At 47.3% G+C, this 20,566-nt stretch overlaps 1 protein-coding gene across 2 annotated transcripts in view; it reads right to left on the reverse strand.

Moving 5' to 3' along the window:
- The window catches only part of PLCD1 (phospholipase C delta 1), a 103,329-nt gene that overhangs the window by 76,442 nt on the left and 6,321 nt on the right, over nt 1–20,566 (reverse strand). Inside the window, exon 1 of one of the 2 annotated variants that reach the window (XM_030549981.1) lies at nt 10,671–11,249. The exons of the other annotated variant lie outside the window; for it this stretch is intronic. Coding sequence (XP_030405841.1) covers nt 10,671–10,770 — 100 coding nt within the window. The 5' untranslated portion in view covers nt 10,771–11,249. Of the gene's footprint in view, nt 1–10,670; nt 11,250–20,566 lie in introns of those variants that run through there. 2 annotated transcript variants of the gene reach the window in all.

Raw genomic sequence — 20,566 nt, forward strand, 5'->3', positions numbered from 1 at the left:
TTTTGTGCCTAGCACAATGGAGCCCTGACCTTGGTTGGGACACTTAGACACCATTTTAAATCCATAATAATTGGAACCTGGAGTTCCAGAGACAATAGAAATTCTCAGCCTAGTTCTTAGACCACTAAACTATTTCCTTTGGGGGAAACCAGATGGCAGAACATTATAATGAACAATATGGAGCATGTGTTGGGAAGAACATAGGAATGGGAGATGATGACAACAACGTCTCAGTCAGGACTGGCGCTAGGGTTTTGAGCGCCCTAGGTGCACGGCAATTTCGCCGCCCCACGCACTGGTCCCGCGGCTCCGGTGGAGCTGCCGCAGTGGTGCCTGCGGAGGGTCCGGTGCTCCACGGCTCCGGTGGAGCTGCCGCAGTGGTACCTGCGGAGGGTCCGGTGCTCCACGGCTCCAGTGGAGCTGCCGCAGTGGTGTCTGCAGGAGGTCCACCGGAGCCACGTGAGCAGCCAATCGTCCGCAGGCACAACTGTGGCAGCTCCACCCAAGCCGCGGACCACCAGACCGCCCGCAGGCACCACTGCGGCAGCTCCATGAGAGCTGCCTGCCGCCCCCTCTGGCGGCACCGTGACCCAGGGGACACCCTGGACTGTGGGCTGCCGCGGAGGCGCCCTGACCCAGGGGATACCCTGGGCTGCCGCCTACCGCCGGCAGCTCAAACTCCCTCTCTGTCCCAGCGGCAGCGACTGCTCAACCATTTAAAAAAAATTGGGGGGCACCTGCTTTTTGGCACCCCCAAATCTCGGCGCCCTAGGCAACCGCCTAGTCCGCCTAAATGGTTGCACCGGCTCTGGTCTCAGTTCTCCAGACACAGTATGTGTCAGTTTTGAGGCATCATGCACACCTCTGGCCTTATATAAAAAGCCACAATCCAGAGCTGGTTAAACACCACTTAACTCCTTGGCACGCGTCAAATGCACCCCCATTAAGTCTGATTTTTGCCAACATCTTCCTGATTAAGCAGCACTCACTGGTATTCACAGTCATCAGAATAATTCAGTTCCCTAGGACACTTCCCAGTGCTACATAATGCAGCATAATGGTCATTCCAGCAGTGTGATTCATAACCGATAAAAGGAATTTGAACTGGGCTATGGGATAGTAATGTGATTGTTGTGCAGATTTCCATTGTGTCATTAACTTAGTTCCTGCTTTAAACATACAGCTGATGTGAGCCGCTGCCCTCTGGAAGGGGCTGGTAACCAGGGTGGATAAAAATCAATGATTTTTTTTAAAAAATCATTTAAATCAGATAGTTTTAATTGAGATACATTATAGCTCAAAGATCTCTCACCATGGAATAGGGATTATAAATTCTAATTCTATAGTATGAGACAACATATTCATGTAATGTGTAAGAAAAGTTCTGTAAATTAGTTCCAATAGTTCATGGATTAGGGACCCAATCTTATGGGGTTCCAGGGGCTTCTGTATAGATTATTTAGGTTAATATTTCTATCTCCCCAATGGGACTCAGTGCTCAATCTAGAACAGTGCTTCTCATGCTATCTGATGTGGGGGACTGGCAATTTTTTTTTCCAATGTGCCAGGGACCGGTGCCATGTTATTATTCTATTCCACGCTCTTACGAGGAAACTCACTGCAGACCGGCAGCCGAGGCTCGCAGACCGGCAGCTGATGGTGGACCACCACTTTGAGAAGCACTGGTCTAGAAGATACCATCAGAGATGCTTAGTTTTGCAGTTCTCAAACTTGAGATTTGTGTCTCCAGAGATAACATGCTTGTTAGCAGCAAAACATTTTTAAACACATAAATAATATATGGAGGTGAGAAATAACAGACCTCACCCCTATTGTCCCCCCTGTAAATTTGTGTACACAGAGTCAATCCCTTACCTCTCTCTAAAAGTGCAACGTTTCAAAAAGTTCAATGAATAGAAGATTGTTGGGGGCGGAATAGATCTGGACAAGGAGAAGTCTGGAGATAAATGTGAGACGGGAGGGACAGGCAGTAGAAACAAAAGTGAAACTGTTTGAGCAGCTCATTCCAGAAGTCTTGAGGTCTTTCTGAGGGCTTGTCTACATCAGAAAGTTGCAGCGCTGGTGAGGGAGTTACAGCGCTGCAACTTTGAAGGTGTACACATCTGCAGGGCACCACCAGCGCTGCAACTCCCTGTTTGCAGCGCTGGCCGTACTCCCGTTTTGTCTCGGGTGTAGAGGATCCAGCGCTGGTGATCCAGCGCTGGTAATCCAATGTAGACAGTTACCAGCGCTTTTCTTGACCTCCGTGGAAGGAGGAAGCCTCTGGTAATCAAGCTGGTTTCCTTTCCCGGTTTGCTCTCTCGGTCCCGGAGCCACCCAGCAAACCGCAGGGAAGGAGACCTGCTTGCTCGGGGTTCTGGGACCGAGAGAGCAAACCGGGAAAGGAGACCAGCTTCGCCGCGGTTTGCTCTCGCGTTCCCGGAGCCAGCCAGCAAACCGCAGGGAAGGAGACCTGCTTGCTCGGGGTTCCGGGACCGAGAGAGCAAACCGCGGCGAAGCTGGTTTCCTTTCCCGGTTTGCTCTCTCGGTCCCGGAACCCCGAGCAAGCAGGTCTCCTTCCCTGCGGTTTGCTGGCTGGCTCCGGGACCGAGAGAGCAAACCGCGGCGTTCCCGGTTTGCTCTCTCGGTCCCGGAACCCCGAGCAAGCAGGTCTCCTTCCCTGCGGTTTGCTGGCTGGCTCCGGGACCGAGAGAGCAAACCGCGGCGTTCCCGGTTTGCTCCCTCGGTCCCGGAACCCCGAGCAAGCAGGTCTCCTTCCCTGCGGTTTGCTGGCTGGCTCCGGGACCGAGAGAGCAAACCGCGGCGTTCCCGGTTTGCTCTCTCGGTCCCGGAACCCCGAGCAAGCAGGTCTCCTTCCCTGCGGTTTGCTGGCTGGCTCCGGGACCGAGAGAGCAAACCGCGGCGTTCCCGGTTTGCTCTCTCGGGTCCCGGAACCCCGAGCAAGCAGGTCTCCTTCCCTGCGGTTTGCTGGCTGGCTCCGGGACCGAGAGAGCAAACCGCGGCGTTCCCGGTTTGCTCTCTCGGTCCCGGAACCCCGAGCAAGCAGGTCTCCTTCCCTGCGGTTTGCTGGCTGGCTCCGGGACCGAGAGAGCAAACCGCGGCGTTCCCGGTTTGCTCTCTCGGGTCCCGGAACCCCGAGCAAGCAGGTCTCCTTCCCTGCGGTTTGCTGGCTGGCTCCGGGACCGAGAGAGCAAACCGCGGCGTTCCCGGTTTGCTCTCTCGGTCCCGGAACCCCGAGCAAGCAGGTCTCCTTCCCTGCGGTTTGCTGGCTGGCTCCGGGACCGAGAGAGCAAACCGCGGCGTTCCCGGTTTGCTCTCGGCGAAGCTGGTTTCCTTTCCCAGTTTGCTCTCTCGTCCCGGAACCCCCCTTGAAGCCGCCCAACAGCGCTGCAGTGTGGCCACATCTAACACCACTTGCAGCGCTGGTTGCTGTAAGTGTGGCCACTCTGCAGCGCTGGCCCTATACAGCTGTACTAATACAGCTGTAACAACCAGCGCTGCAAAATTTTAGATGTAGACATGGCCTGAGTGTAGCCTTCATTGATTTGAGGTCTACCATGCCATTCTCTCACTAGAAGGGAAAATCTATAATGGCAGCAGGCCATAAGAGAGACTCAGTTTGGGAATAAGAACCATTCAAGAAATATATGTTTGCTGCTGATGTTTTAAAGAAAGTCACACCAGTGAACTGCTGGAAGTCACTTAAGCACTTGGATTCAGAGACTGTTGAAGTGATCATCTCACTTTTAAGAGCAGTAGCTTCTTCTGCCGGTGTAAAAAGACTATTTTCTTCCTTTGGACTAATTCATTCCAAATTGAGAAATCATTTGGGACCTGAAAAAGCCGGAACGCTTGTTTTTCTTTTCCATATTATGAACTAAACAGGAAAATGAAGGTGAAGATGACTGAGTTAGCTGCAGAGGCTAATATTTTAAGTTTCTTGTTTTGACCTGGCTGACATAGTCGATTTAATTTTTTTTTAAATATTTCATTGAACTATTTTAGTTAAAAACAATTTTAACAAAAACAAACCTGATTTTAAAAAACTTGAATGTTTCATTAAATTCAAAGAATCATGTTTTGTTAAAATATTATGTTTGCCATTGAAGAAAAAAAATCCAGAAAACATAACATTGTTGTTTTAGTTAAATAAAACAATTTAAATGTCTGTCTGGTGATGTTCTCCTCCCAATACAGCATGGCAACAAAATCCTCCAAATATTAATGATTAACCTGTTGAATTGGACATAGTTATGAAGTCATTGGGAGGTGAACTATCTGCTTCAATTACGTTTGGTAAATTAATAACCAAACAATCATTCATTTTCTGAGATAGCTGTAAATTGAATCTGAAAATTTTTCAAAATAAATCATTTTAAAAATGTATAGTTTGTACCTTCTAAAAATGAAACCTACATCGATTAATGAGTTGTGAAGAATATGTATGAAGGTTATAACAACCAACAAGAATTTTTATGTAGAAATCCATGATTAAATTGAGTCTTCCCGACTGGTGATTTAAATCATGGTTGAAATCAAATTGATTTAAATCAAATCCACCCAGCTGGTAACAGGTTACCCAGGCACCATCTCAGGCACGAAAATCCACAGCTGATTAGTACAGGTTTGTCTGCAGTTAAGAACCTCCTGTGACACATCAACAGCAAACGCCTGACAGGTCAGACAGGAAACCTAACTAGGCTTAGCTACCACTAAAGGAAGTGTAACAGCATCATATTTAGAGCTGAAATGTGTCTTTAAGCTACAGGCTAAGCTGGGGATGGGGGTAGGAGCAGCTGATCACCTGAGTCAGTGTTGCCATCCCCAAATATTCAGAATTTATGAGCCAGCCCCAAAACTAGTGTGGCCAGTTTGAGATAGCTGTCTTTTGTTCTGTGTTTGTAGAGCACATAGCAAAGTGGAGCCCTGATCCATGACTGGGACTCGTAAGTGTCATGGTAATACAAATAATATATAATAGTTATTATAATAGCAGGGCCAGGAACATGCAGACAACTGCACCGCCGTGTGCTTGTAGGCTAGAGAAGAGGCAGAAAGACTGCGCTGTAGTGGATCAGACTGAAGGTAACATTTTCGGTTGCCAAGCACAGCCTGAGATCTCAGTAAAAATAACTTTGGATTTTGGGATTTCAGGCACCTTCCTAGCAAGGATCTCACAGCACGGTACAAACATTAAGTAACTAACCTCACAGCACTCTGTGAAATGGGTGAGTATTATCATATCCACTTTACACAGAAACTCAGGCCTTGAGACATTAACGTGCAACTTGTCCAGTGTCACTCAGGGAGTTTATAGCAAAGTAGGAATAAAAATCCAGGAGCCCTGGGTCTTAACCTCTCTTTGATCCCACCAAGTCATTGCTCTCAGGTCTCCTCTAGGGCACAGCACCTGGCCACTCCCTCAATTTACCTCTGCCATGCTGCCTGTGCCATACATGCCCTGTGGAAAGATGGCAGACTTCCCTCTCCAGGGTTTTCCTTGTGATACATTTCACCAGCAGTGGACTCACTTTAAAGAGGCCGAGAAGGAGGCCTAGATCCTGAGGCTGGCTCAGGAGTCACAGGCAAGGGGTATTACAGGAGATATAGAAAAGAGATGGAGATTCTGGCAAGGTTATCAAGGCCTCTCTTTCCCCGGCACTGCCTTGGCTAACTCTTTCACATCTCAGCTCACTTTTGTTAGACACCTCTCTGTCTGAGAGCACCCCGGGCCTCTGAGCTTTGTTCTCTGATTTGGTGGTGATCGAGGTTAACTAAACTAGGGCCTGATCACCCGGGACCACAATGATTAAAAAAAAAACCAAAATTCTCTGATTAAAAAAACCCTCAAAACATAAAAATCAGCATTTGTCTGTGATTAAAATGAAATGCTGAGCTTTAGTTTCCCAGGCCACAATATATATAGGTATCAATTGAACCAAATGCTTTATTGATATACAGTTGAACCTAATTTATCAAGCTCTCCATATTAACCGAACCACCAGCCACCTGGGGATGACAGCGACAAGACTCGGGTGGTCACCCCCAGGTAAGTGGACTCCAGCATACAATGGAATGATCACCTGAGTCCCTCTCCCATCTTAAAATAAGGGATAGAAAGCTCTTTGCCAGTTCTGATCATCCCAATTTTTGATTATCCGATCTGGCTCCAGTATCAATTAAATCAGATAAACGGGACTCCACTGTACATTTAAAGCCGTTCAACAATCAACCAGAAGTGGAGGACATTGCATGCATTGAATAAGTGTCACTGGTACTTTCAGTAAAATATAGTTCCTAGTCAATATTTTTTTTTTCACAAAATGTAAAAACTTAAGATTCTCTGTAAAAATGCAAATTCAGCATCTTTCCACTGGAAACAGATTTCTAGGATCCCTGCTGATCACTTCTTCTTCTAGGAAACTCTCATAGGAAAGTTCTGGATGTGGGGGGAGAACATGAACCTTTCCCCTCAAATCATTCCTGGGTAGGGTTCACCCTACTCATGGAATCAGCAATTGCCTGGACCCCCCAGTCTCATGGATTGATGAGATTCATGCAGCTCTGGGGAGAATCTATGGAAGCCCAGCATCAGCCATGTGGATGTTTTGTGCCTTCCATCCCAGAATGGGGATTCCATCCTCGCTTTGAGCAGCACTTCCAGTTCCATTGCTGCCTCTGCCAGTATGAAATGGGTGAGAGGAGATAATGCAGATTCAAGCTTCCCTAGCTTTGCTGTGGATTTCTCCCAGGGTTTGTGGGCAGAGACTGAGCTTCATTCCTCCTGACCCGACTCACCAAACTCCCATTCCTGCTCCCGGCCTTCCCCCACTCCAGGCTCAGGTCCTGAATCCATGGAGGAGTCCTGGGAATGGGCAGTAGGGTGAACAGTCCTGCAGAGGCAGCTGTGCTCCTCACCCAGGGTGAGATCTGGGCATGGAAGGAACTGATCAGTACACGAATGTGTAGTGAGTAACGCCCATTAAGTGTAACATGTTCCATTACACACATGCACTGTGTTATGCACAACCATTACATTCTGCTGCCACAATACATTAAACATGGGCATCAATATCGAGTGCTGACAATATGCTTGGCGCTGTATGAAATCCAGTGGAAGACACGATCCCTGTCCCAAGTTGCTTGCAGACTAAAGGCCTGAACCAACAGACTAGCCAATACTCCCTCTGTCCGGCGGGATCACGGAACACCAAATTGTATGCGAGGATGCAAGTCACTACAGACACACATGATCTGAGAGGCCAGAGGGAGGCTACAGAGCCCTGCGTGGTTTGCTAGTAGGTGTATCACAGCTCTTCCAACTAACACTGAGAGGCTGGGCAGAAGACGTATGGACTTCAGAAGGAATTTGAACAAAGAAAGCAGTCACCTTGGATGCCCTGGCCAGAGGGAGGTTCCAGGAAAAGAGGCTGCATGGAAAAGGATGGGAGAGAGCAAGGAGGTAGGGAAGCTAGGGGGAAATGAGAGCAGAGAGGGCAGGGCCAGTGGAAAAGCCAAGGCTGAGAACTTGGGGGAAGAAAGAGGAGGCTGATGGAGGGATGTGACTAGCTCCCTTCTCCCACCCCTCATGAGCACTGTATGGGTCAGGAGGCTGGTATAGGAAGGGGTACTGCAGAAAGGAATCTGGGAGTCATAGTGTATCAAAAGCTAAATATGAGTCAACAACGTAACACTTGCAAAAAAAATTTAAAAAAAGCAAACATCATTTTGGGATGTATTAGCTGGAGTGTTGTAAGCAAGACACAAGAAGTAATTATTCTGGTCTACTCTGGGCTGATTAGGTCTCAACTGGAATATTGCGTCCAGTTCTGGGAGCCACCTTTCAGGAAAGATTAGGCAAATTGGAGAAATCCAGAGAAGAGCAACAAAAATGATTACAGGTCTAGAAAACATGACCTATGAGGGAAGATTGGAAAAATTGGGTTTGTTTAGTCTGGAGAAGAGAAGACTGAGAGGGGACATGATAACAGTTTTCAAGTACATAAAAGGTTGTTACAAGGAGGAGGGACAAAATTTGTTCTCGTTAATCTCTGAGGTTAGGACAAGAAGTAACGGGCTTAAATTGCAACAAGGGAGGCTTAGAGGTTGGACATTACGAAAAACTTCCTAACTGTCAAGGGGGTTAAGCCCTGGAATAAATTGCCTAGTGAGACTGTGGAATCTCGTTCATTGGAGGTTTTTAAGAGCAGGTTAGACAAACACTGGTCGGGGATGGTCTAGAATGATTGATAATGCTTAGTCTGGTCTTGAGTCCAGGGGACTGGCTATAACACCTCTCAAGGTCCCTTCTAGTCCTACACTTCTATGATTCTAATAGATTTATTTGGGCATACACTTTCGTGGGTAACAAAAGCTTATGCCCAAATAAATCTGTTAGTCTTTAAGGAGCCACCGGACTCCTTGTTGTTTTTGTGTTTATGATTCTATGATTCTATAATGACACAGGCCCTTTTGGCTAAAGAACAGTTCAAATCTCGGCCACATCAATAGTGACACAAAGTCCAGAGTGAGCTACCCTCTTTCCAAAGTGTGGAAGCACACTGGTATAGCTGAGTGGGCACTGTCTGCGGTATACCTGCTCTAGGGATAACTGTGGGCTTTGCTCTCTAGAAGAAAGATGGTCCAGTGGTTAGGGCCCTAGCCTAAGTCTTAGGAGACCCATGTTTGAGTCCCTGTTCCACCACAGACTTCCCATGTAATGTGGGGTGCTGGAGCACCCCTGGGCTTGAAGTGATTTCCATCATATACAGGGCTTGCAGTTTGGTTTAATGGCTTTCAGCACTCCTACTATACAAACTGTTCTAGCACCCCTGCTTAGGCAAGTCACTGTACTCTTCTGTGCCTCATGTTCCACTCTGTAAAATGGGGATAACAGTATCTCCCTAGCCCACAGGGATGCTGTGAAGATAAATTCATGAGAGACTGTGAGGTGCTCAAATACTACAGTAATAAGATCCCAGATAAATACCAGAGATAGATGTCAATGGGGCAATGCTCCTAGGTGTTTATTTGAACTACTTTCTATAAACAAATCTATTCTTAGAAGCCTCATAATCTCAGACTTGATTTTCCCATTGACAAGATTTTCTTGTCTAACATCCTGTTTGGAGCTAATGGGATTTGCTCTGAATATCTACTTTCTGCATCAATGGGAAATCCATCCACTGTGGCTTCAGAAGATTTTGTATGAAAGAAACCACAGTCACAATACACACCAGTTTTATTACCACGTTATTTAAAGATCTTGAGAATATTACAGAGTAGTCTAAAGACATTTCTTTCCAGTTATATGATGATAATAGAACTTAAATTGGGCAAATAGTAGGTATACCTCGCACTGAGGGCCTTTACCAAGCCCTCCACACTGGGGTCAATTTCCATTTTAGGTCCTAAACCTGCACAGATTAGGCTGCAGGACTGGGGCCTCACTTAGTTAGCAGCCTCGGCATTATACAAAATATATTTTGACCCTAAAATTATTGACACATCTTTGTATGGATCAAAAAAAAATTAAATCTCCAAAAATATGGTTTCAAAAGGCAGCCACCTTCCCCTCTCCCCAATAAATACCAACCGCATACTTTAAAATATTATAATCCTGGGCTATTTAGTATACAATGATTAGAGTAAAATGTGTCATATTTAATAATAGTAAAATAACACAGTGAGAACACACAGTACTACAGAGTAGATGAGCCTTAACAAACAAAGTCCCTGACCGGGAAGGATTTCAATTTAAAGACCCTAAAAATGGCATCCCTTATAACCCCGGTACATGATCTGTCCCAATCTTACAGTGAAAATTTCAGTGATGGCGCTGAAATAGAGACCCAGAAGACAGATGCACTCATGAGATGTGTACATGAGACTGTAACAATAGGCATTTCCATATCATCTACAGATGAGCAGGATTTATATGCTTTGACAATATTTTAAATTTCAACTACTGTAACGCACACCCACACCCTGTGTTTACTATCTGCTGTAGCTCAGATCTAATGGTGTTAGTTTAAAGAGCAAACAGGTCTTTTGGATAAAAGCCAGAGCAATGCTGCGGTAAAGTCTGAAACTCCTCCAACTTCCACTGCACCCTTGTACCCAGGGTAGATCTGCTGAGAGGAAAGACACTGAGCCAAAATCATCCCTGTGTAAATCCACACAACAGTAACCAGTGATCGGTGAATAATGCAGAGATTAGGAAACTTGCTCTGAATTTCTTGGGTTTTTTAACCAATCTAATTCAGACCCTTTCATGCAACTTTAGGCTCCATAACAATACAAATAATTAATAATAATGTAGTATTGATAACCAGACTGGAAAATCACCGTGCCCTATACATCCACCGTAGAGCCATCAACAGCTCACTAATATTTCAGCACAAAGGCAACAAGAGATTTAGAAATGGACTCTTAGCCCGAAAGATCCAATCTTCTTCCATGCCTGAAACCAAACAGCCTGCACATCTGGAGGGTGGTTAGAGAAACGAAACCTCCGGAGTTTAAAAAGAGCTTCGGAGTTTGCTTTTGGGTGGGGTAGAGACTAGTGCCTCTGCCACCGCTACAAAGAGAGTGCCAAGATTAGATTTAGACGGGCCGCTAGCAAACCAGCACCCTGACTCGTCCCTTACCCAGTCTGATGCCATTCTGCGTTGCCACTCTATTGCTCTGCTCCTGCAAGAAGTTATCCCGGGATTTGCTGTGTTTGGGTTGTCTCCAGAAGCACTGCATGGTCCAGCCTGGGATTCAGGGGGAGGCACTGGAGGGGACTGGGGAGCCGTCAGCCACCCTGGTCCTTCTCTAATCATCCAAATTCCCCTCCAGTGATTGTTGTTAAACAACTCCCAAGCTTCAGGAAGCCAGCAACAGCAGCAGGAGGAGGAGGCGGCAGGCTGTGGGTGTGCCGATGGGATGTCTCTCTTCCCTGGCTTGTTCACAGCCTGCCGCACATGCAGCAGAGACTGGAGGAGAAGTTACAGCAGCTCCCCGGGTGGAGAAGGGTAAAGTCTCCGCGCAATTAAACTCTTTGTGCGTCACCTCCAGGGCAAATAGCTTCCCAGAGGTCACTCCTGCCTCTGCTCAGGGCTTGTCAGCTCAGCGCGATCAGAGAGGCAAAGGATGGTCTGTTGTAGCGACCCTGACAACGTCGACAGCCCTGCTTGTTCCAAGGAGCCTGTAGGCTAGCAACCCCTGTTGGTGAAGCGGAGCGAAGGCATTTCCTTCCGCGCGTGAAAATGGGGTTAAAAGAGTCCAAATGTGCGTGTGAACTGCATTTCGTACAGTGGCACTGGAACAGTTGGTATAGTGGGGGTGCTGAGAGCCACTGAACCAAACTGTAAGCCCTGCATATGATGGAAAGCACTTCAAGCCAGAGGGTGCTACCGCACCCTTGTGTTTGTATCAGTTGTGGTTAATGCACTAGAGTAGGGATCTGGGTTCAGTTCCCAGTTCTGCCAAAGACTTCCTGTGTGACCCCAGGCAAGTCACTTACTCTGTGGCTCCATTCCCCATCTGCAAAACCAGGAAAATATTTCCCTTCTCCCACCCTTTGTCTGTCTTATCTACTTGTACTGGGAGTTCTTTGGGTCACTTACCATGTCTTTGTACAGTGCCTAGCACAAGGGAGCCATGATCTCAGCTGGGGCCTCTAAAGACAAACTCCCAAAAAGCAGAGCATCTTTCTTTTCTGAATCCTGGCTGGCACTTTTAGAGGTGAGGTCTTAGCTACACTAGGCTTGTTTCCCTAACATTTCCTGTTACTGCCGCATGCGCAGCTCCCTGTGTGGGTAACAAGGAGAGGAGCAGTGCTGCCTAGTGGACAGAGCACTGGCTCGGACTCAGGAGAGCCGGGTTCTGTCACTGTCCTGCCGGGTAACTTTGGAGAAGTTACTTCACCTCTCTGCATCTTCGCTTCCCCAATTGTAAAGTGAGGGCAATGATACTGACCTCCTTTGTATCAGGCTTTGAGATGTAGTGGTGATAAGAGAAGCTACTATGTATTTCTAACCCTAACTATGTATTTCTAAGCCAGTCATTGGTTTTTAGATCAAAACTCCAAGTGGCAGAGAAAAGAGGTTTTATAGTACGGGGCGGGGAGGGGGGGAAGAGACACTTTATCTAGTACCACTATACTCTGTCCGTTCTCACTACACCTTTCACAGGAACCATAAGTCAAAAACTCATGCATCAGCATAGATAATCTGGCTCTTTTGATCAAACCCAAAGACATGATCAGAATCATTTGCCGCTGCCCTCTGCAGAGTTTAAATAGTGAAATGCCTTGGGGATCAGTGAGAGCTACTGACGGGTTTTGGAACTGCAATAAACAAACAAGATTTTGTCATATTTAGCAAATGTGATTGCAAGCCACAGACAAATAACTGGAGGACAGGGGAAATGCATCCTCTGGCTAGGAAGTTACTGACCATTTTAACCAGGGATTAGACAGGTTAGAGAGGAAAATTTCTCACTTATAAGTACATAATTGTTTGGGTTTTTTTACTCTTCACAGATGTTTAAGGGCCTGCCCCTGCAGAGTGTTCTCTGGCAAGGCTCTCATTGGGAGTTATGAACTCTAGGGAGAAATCCTACCTTGGCCTGGAGACGGACTGGATGATCTAATAGGTCTTATAATATCTATGAACTACAAGATGGGGCTCTAAACAGCACTTTTAATTCACACAGCATGGCACTGGATACCAGCCTAATTAAACAGAAAAACAAAGCACCATAGCATAACACCAATCACCTGGCAACGCTGGCAATTTGCTTCCTTTAACATGTCTTTCTGACCTGGCAGCAGCTAGTGTCACTCCCCTAGGGCTCCAACTTGGAGCACACGGAACATCCCTGCTTTATGTTCTTACCAGCACTAATTCATTTTTAAACAATGCAGGTTGCCCAAGTGCAAGATCTACCTGATCTTCAAGACTGTTCTGAGTAAAGAGCTGTCCCCCTTCACTGAAGTTGGACAAACCATCTGGAGCAGTATGGGCATTTACCCAGGTTAGGCAGATCACAAACGCAGCAAGGTGCAAGCTAGATTTTACTTTGGGGCTTTGGAGACAGGAAACTGTTTGGTTTTAAAACAAAGGTGAAGGTTTTGGGCCAGAAATCCTTGCTTCGGAAAACAATAGATCTTTATTTCATTGGAGTTTGGGGTTACAGAAAGGTGACATATTTTACAAACGTTGCGTATATCTTCCTGATGGCGAGAGGATGACATTATGTGTTATACATTATTACCTAATCACAATATGTGTTACATGATATCATGTTACATTCCAGAGTTGGCTGCATTCAGCGTGGAAGAGAATGATTCCTGTGTATATGTTACAGGCCAGATTCTCCTACCCTTACTCAACTGGATAGTACCTTGCTTGGATGCCAGTCCTCAAAACGCTTCCGCAACCATGCAACTTTACCCATATGAGCAATCTCACTGAAATCACATGAGATTACTCGTGTGAGTACAGTTTTCCACGTACATAAGTGTTTGCAGGATCAGGGCTTTAGTTAGCAGTCCCACTGATTTCAGTAGGGTTATTCATGCAGTAAGGCAGTACTCACTGAAAGGATGGCAGAATCTTGTCCCAAAGTTAGCCAAGTACTTAGGCCCAGATCCTCAGGCCCAGTTGCCTTATTTCAAAGGGAGTTAGGTACCTAAATAGTTTGAGGATCTGGGCCTTAGATGCCAAGGAAGTGAGCCCGTTAGATGGAGAGAAAGGTGGGGATCCTAGAGACGGTAAAAAGGAAACGATCTAGGGATTCTTTGGAATGAAAAGGAGTATACATATATAACAATAATTATACATACAGCTCACAGCTTCAAAGCATTTTCCAAATATACGAATTACTCTTCACCATGCTCCTATTAAAGGTAGCATTATTATTTTATAGGATGCAGATCAATTTTTGAGCTTTTTGGGTCAGGAACGGTCCTTCTACTCTCCACCTGTACAGCACCTAGCACAATGGGCCTGTGATCTCGAAGGGGGTCTGATTATTGATTACTGCTGTAATACAAATAACAGAAAAGTTAATTGATTTGCCCAAATTAATGTCTGATTTGGGATTAGAATGCAGGAATGCTTGGCTCCTAGCCCCATGCTCATACAACCAGAGCACGAGGCCTTTGGTGACTTAAGATGCTGTAACTCATTATTATGTAAGGGATGAAAGATCCTGTACCATGAATAATCATGACTATTTAGCGCATGCCCGTTAGGTAACTCCTGCTGATGTCAATGGGAATTTCCCCCAGAGGGCAAAGGTCACACATTACAGGCCTTACACCTGTAAATGTAGGAAAAATACATCTCTTTTAAATGACACTATAATCTCACCTCCACTTCATGTGCTTGCCCAGTTAATGTCAGAATTCCTTACAAAATGGCAATAGTGTCAAACCTGGACAATATTCCCCAACCTGGGATTTGCTGAATTTTCTGTCATTATGGTATGTAACATAGGAATAATGTTATTCCGCAGAATTGTAAGCCTAGTGCAAATAGTACATTCACTGCATTGTCTCTTGGAAAATGAGCACGACACCTCCATCATTAGATACTGACTGCTCCTTGGAGAATTGTACTGAACAATAGTGAAAAGAGCCAGTGCCACATTTCCTCTTGTACCTTCCCAAACCCCGATACAATCTCCAAAGAACTTGAATTGCAAGAATGTGAATGTCTGAAGGTGAAGTGGGAAAAGTTTCCAACTTTCTCTCAGAAGGGGCTGGAATGAGCCCATTGGACGAGATACTCAGGAACTGCACTCAGACAACCAGAACATCACACAAGGGAAAACAACAATATGCTGTTCACACCAAAACACAAAGAAGGGACCAAGTTGCAAAGTTTAAATCCAGATCCACATTCAAAATTGGTTCCGGGGTTCTAATTCAACCCTGTGAGTACATATGTCTACAGCAGGGGTAGTCAATAGGCGAACTGCGGGCCTAATCCAGACCGCCAGATGCTTTTGAACAGACTCCAAAATCTCTTTATTTACTTATTATCAGTATCATTATTATTTTTTTATTATTTTTCTCTGGAGTTTGGATCTTGACTATACCTTGACCAAGAAATTTGGACCTTGACAAAAAAAATTTGACTACCCCTGGTCTATGGCAAATTAGGATGTAATTGTAATGCAGGTAGGCGTTCCTGTGCTAGCTTTAATCTAGCTAGCACGGATAACAACCATATTGAAGACACAGCAGCACAGATCCTTGTGTAAGCCAGCAACTCGAGTTCATGCCCAAGATCCCCAGCGGGTACATACCGGGGTGAATAGTTCACACTGAAGGCCATGCCACCACCTCCTGACTACCACTGTTACCTCTGCCAGCTAGATTAAAGGTTGTGTAATTATGCCTCCTTGCACTGCAATCACGCCTTCATTTGGAATGTTGATATACTCCTAGTTTACTGAACTAAGACTATGGCTACATTACAGCTTAAGTCAACATAAATTATGTTGCTCAAGGGTGTGAATTAGCCACCCCCTCTGACGTAACATAACTTATGCCAATTTAAGCGCCGGAGTGGGCAGCATTATGTCGGTGGGAGAGCTTCTCCTGCCAACACAGCTACTGCCACTCACCGGGGCTGGAGTAATTAAGCCAACAGGAGACCTCTCTCCCGTTGGCTTAGAGCGGCCACACAGAGAGCTTACAGCAGCACAGCTGCATCAGTGCGACTGCTCCACTGTATGCTCTCCAGGGCAGTCATAGCCTAACTGTTACATCATAAGAACATAAGAACGGCCGTCCCGGGTCAGACCAAAGGCCCATCTAGCCCAGTATCTGTCTACCGACAGTGGCCAATGCCAGGTGCCCCAGAGGGAGTGAACAGAACAGGCAATGATCAAGTGATCTCTCTCCTGCCATCCATCTCCATCCTCTGAGAACAGAGGCTAGGGACACCATTCTTTACCCTTCCTGGCTAATAGCCATTTATGGACTTAGCCACCATGAATTTATCCAGTTCCCTTTTAAACATCAGAGGAGGGATAGCTCAGTGATTCGAGCATTGGCCTGCTAAACCCAGGGTTGTGAGTTCAGCCCTTGAGGGGGCAATTTGGGGATTAGGCTTGCTCTAAGCAGGGGGATGGACTTGATGCTCTCCTGAGGTCCCTTCCAACCCTAATAATCTATGATTGTTACAGTCCCAGCCTTCACAACCTCCTTAGGTAAGGAGTTCCACAAGTTGACTGTGTGAAGAAGAACTTCCTTTTATTTGTTTTAAACCTGCTATCTATTAATTTCATTTGGTGACCCCTAGTTCTTGTATTATGGGAATAAGTAAATAACTTTTCCTTATCCACTTTCTCAACATCACTCATGCTTTTATATACCTCTATCATATCCCCCCTTAGTCTCCTCTTTTCCAAGCTGAAGAGGCCTAGCCTCTTTAATCTTTCCTCGTATGGGACTCTCTCCAAACCCCTAATCATTTTAGTTGCCCTTTTCTGAACCTTTTCTAGTGCTAGAATATCTTTTTTGAGGTGAGGAGACCACATCTGTACACAATATTCGAGATGTGGGCGTACCATGGATTTATATAACGGCACTAATATATTCTCAGTCTTATTCTCTATCCCCTTTTTAATGATTCCTAACATCTTGTTTGCTTTTTTGACTGCCTCTGCACACTGCGTGGACATCTTCAGAGAACTATCCACGATGACGCCAAGATCTTTTTCCTGACTCGTTGTAGCTAAATTAGCCCCCATCATATTGTATGTATAGTTGGGGTTATTTTTTCCAATGTGCATTACTTTACGTTTATCCACATTAAATTTCATTTGCCATTTTGTTGCCCAATCACTTAGTTTTGTGAGATCTTTTTGAAGTTCTTCACAATCTGCTTTGGTCTTAACTATCTTGAGCAGTTTAGTATCATCTGCAAACTTTGCCACCTCACTGTTTACCCCTTTCTCCAGATCATTTATGAATAAATTGAAAAGGATTGGTCCTAGGACTGACCCTTGGGGAACACCACTAGTTACCTCTCTCCATTCTGAGAATTTACCATTAATTCCTACCCTTTGTTCCCTGTCTTTTAGCCAGTTCTCAATCCATGAAAGGACCTTCCCTTTTATCCCATGACAGCTTAATTTACGTAAGAGCCTTTGGTGAGGGACCTTGTCAAAGGCTTTCTGGAAATCTAAGTACATTATGTCCACTGGATCCCCCTTGTCCACATGTTTGTTGATCCCTTCAAAGAACTCTAATAGATTAGTAAGACACGATTTCCCTTTATAGAAACCATGTCGACTATTGCTCAACAGTTTATGTTTTTCTATGTGTCTGACAATTTTATTCTTAACTATTGTTTCGACTAATTTGCCCAGTACCAATGTTAGACTTACCAGTCTGTAATTGCTGGGATCACCTCTAGAGCCCTTTTTAAATATTGGCGTTACATTAGCTAACTTCCAGTCATTGGGTACCGAAGCCGATTTAAAGGACAGGTTACAAACCTTCGTTAATAGTTCCGCAACTTCAAATTTGAGTTCTTCCAGAACTCTTGGGTGAATGCCATCTGGTCCCGGTGACTTGTTAATGTTGAGTTTATCAATTAATTCCAAAACCTCCTCTAGTGACACTTCAATCTGTGACAGTACCTCAGATTTGTCACCTACAGAAGCCAGTTCTGGTTTGGAAATCTCCCTAACATCCTCAGCCGTGAAGACTGAAGCAAAGAATCCATTTAGGGCTTGTCTACATCACAAAGTTGCAGCGCTGGTGAGGGGGTTACAGCGCTGCAACTTAGGAGGTGTACACATCTGCAGGGCATCACCAGCGCTGCAACTCCCTGTTTGCAGCGCTGGCCGTACTCCCGTTTTGTCTCGGATGTAGAGGATCCAGCGCTGGTGATCCAGCGCTGGTAATCAAGTGTAGACACTTACCAGCGTTTTTCTTGACCTCCGTGGAATAAGCAGGTATCCCAGCATACCTGAGGAAGCCTCTCTGGTAATCAAGCAGGTCTCCTTCCCTGCGGTTTGCTCCGGTGTTCTCCGAATCCCCCCCAAAGCGGGTCTCCTTCCCCGCGGTTTGCAGGGGGGTTCGGGGAACGCGAGAGCAAACCGCGGGGAAGCAGGTCTCCTTCCCCGGTTTGCTCCAGTGTTCCCCGAACCCCCGTGCAAGTAGGTCTCCTTCCCCGCGGTTTGCTCTCGCATTCCCCGAACCCCCTCCGTGCAAGCAGGTCTCCTTCCCCGCGATGTGCTCTCACGTTCCCCAAACCCCCTCCGTGCAAGCAGGTCTCCTTCCCCGCGGTGTGCTCTCGCGTTCCACGAACCCCCGAGCAAGCAGGTCTCCTTCCCCGCGGTGTGCTCTCGCGTTCCCCTAACCCCCGTGCAAGCAGGTCTCCTTCCCCGCGGTGTGCTCTCGCGTTCCACGAACCCCCGAGCAAGCAGGTCTCCTTCCCCGCGGTGTGCTCTCGCGTTCCCCGAATCCCCGTGCAAGCAGGTCTCCTTCCCCGCGGTTTGCAGGGGGGTTCGGGGAACGCGAGAGCAAACCGCAGGGAAGGAGACCTGCTTGCACGGGGGTTCGGGGAACGCGAGAGCAAACCGCGGGGAAGGAGACCTGCTTGCTCGGCGGTTCGGGGAACGCGAGAGCAAACCGCGGGGAAGGAGACCTGCTTGCATGGGGGTTCGGGGAACACTGGAGCAAACCGGGGAAGGAGACCTGCTTCCCCGCGGTTTGTTCTCGTGTTCCCCGAACCCCCCTTGAAGCCGCCCAACAGCGCTGCAGTGTGGCCACATCTAACACCACTTGCAGCGCTGGTTGCTGTAAGTGTGGCCACTCTGCAGCGCTGGCCCTATACAGCTGTACTAATACAGCTGTAACAACCAGCGCTGCAAAATTGTAGATGTAGACATACCCTTAGTTTCTCCGCAATGACTTTATCGTCTTTAAGCTCACCTTTTGTATTTCGATCGTCAAGGGGCCCCACTGGTTGTTTAGCAGGCTTCCTGCTTCTGATGTAATAATTTTGTTATTACCTTTGGCGTTTTTGTCTAGCCGTTCTTCAAACTCCTCTTTGGCTTTTCTTATTACACTCTTGCACTTAAGCTGGCAGTGTTAGTGCTCCTTTCTATTTGCCTCACTAGGATTTGACTTCCACTTTTTAAAGGAAGTCTTTTTCTCTCTCACTGCTTCTTTTACATGGTTGTTAAGCCACGGTGGCTCTTTTTTAGTTTTTTTACTATGTTTCTTAATTTGCTCCTGCTCCTGCATGGGGCCTAAACCGTGCCATGCAAAGCATACACTTGCATTACAGAGGGCTTGTCTACATCACAAAGTTGCAGCGCTGGTGAGGGGGTTACAGTGCTGCAACTTAGGAGGTGTACACATCTGCAGGGCATCACCAGCGCTGCAACTCCCTGTTTGCAGCGCTGGCCCTACTCCCGTTTTGTCTCGGGTGTAGAGGATCCAGCGCTGGTGATCCAGCGCTGGTAATCAAGTGTAGACACTTACCAGCGCTTTTCTTGACCTCCGTGGAATAAGTAGGTATCCCAGCATACCTGAGGAAGCCTCTGGTAATCAAGCAGGTCTCCTTCCCCGGTTTGCTCTCGCGTTCCCCGAACCCCCGTGCAAGCAGGTCTCCTTCCCTGCGGTTTGCTCTCGCGTTCCCCAAACCCCCGAGCAAACAGGTCTCCTTCCCCGGTTTGCTCTCGCGTTCCCCGAATCCCCGAGCAAGCAGGTCTCCTTCCCTGCGGTTTGCAGGGGGGTTCGGGGAACGCGAGAGCAAACCGCGGCGAAGCTGGTCTCCTTCCCCGGTTTGCTCTCGCGTTCCCCGAACCCCCGTGCAAGCAGGTCTCCTTCCCTGCGGTTTGCAGGGGGGTTCGGGGAACGCGAGAGCAAACCGCGGCGAAGCTGGTCTCCTTCCCCGGTTTGCTCTCGCGTTCCCCGAATCCCCGAGCAAGCAGGTCTCCTTCCCTGCGGTTTGCTCTCGCGTTCCCCGAACCCCCGAGCAAACAGGTCTCCTTCCCTGCGGTTTGCTCTCGCGTTCCCCGAACCCCCGAGCAAGCAGGTCTCCTTCCCTGCGGTTTGCTCTCGCGTTCCCCGAACCCCCGTGCAAGCAGGTCTCCTTCCCTGCGGTTTGCAGGGGGGTTCGGGGAACGCGAGAGCAAACCGCGGCGAAGCTGGTCTCCTTCCCCGGTTTGCTCTCGCGTTCCCCGAATCCCCGAGCAAGCAGGTCTCCTTCCCTGCGGTTTGCAGGGGGGTTCGGGGAACGCGAGAGCAAACCGCGGCGAAGCTGGTCTCCTTCCCCGGTTTGCTCTCGCGTTCCCCGAACCCCGAGCAAGCAGGTCTCCTTCCCTGCGGTTTGCAGGGGGGTTCGGGGAACGCGAGAGCAAACCGCGGCGAAGCTGGTCTCCTTTCCCGGTTTGCTCTCGCGTTCCCCGAACCCCCCTTGAAGCCGCCCAACAGCACTGCAGTGTGGCCACATCTAACACCACTTGCAGCGCTGGTTGCTGTAAGTGTGGCCACTCTGCAGCGCTGGCCCTATACAGCTGT

The sequence above is a fragment of the Gopherus evgoodei genome, chromosome 2, assembly GCF_007399415.2.
Source record: "Gopherus evgoodei ecotype Sinaloan lineage chromosome 2, rGopEvg1_v1.p, whole genome shotgun sequence".
Taxonomy (NCBI): Eukaryota; Metazoa; Chordata; order Testudines; family Testudinidae; genus Gopherus; species Gopherus evgoodei.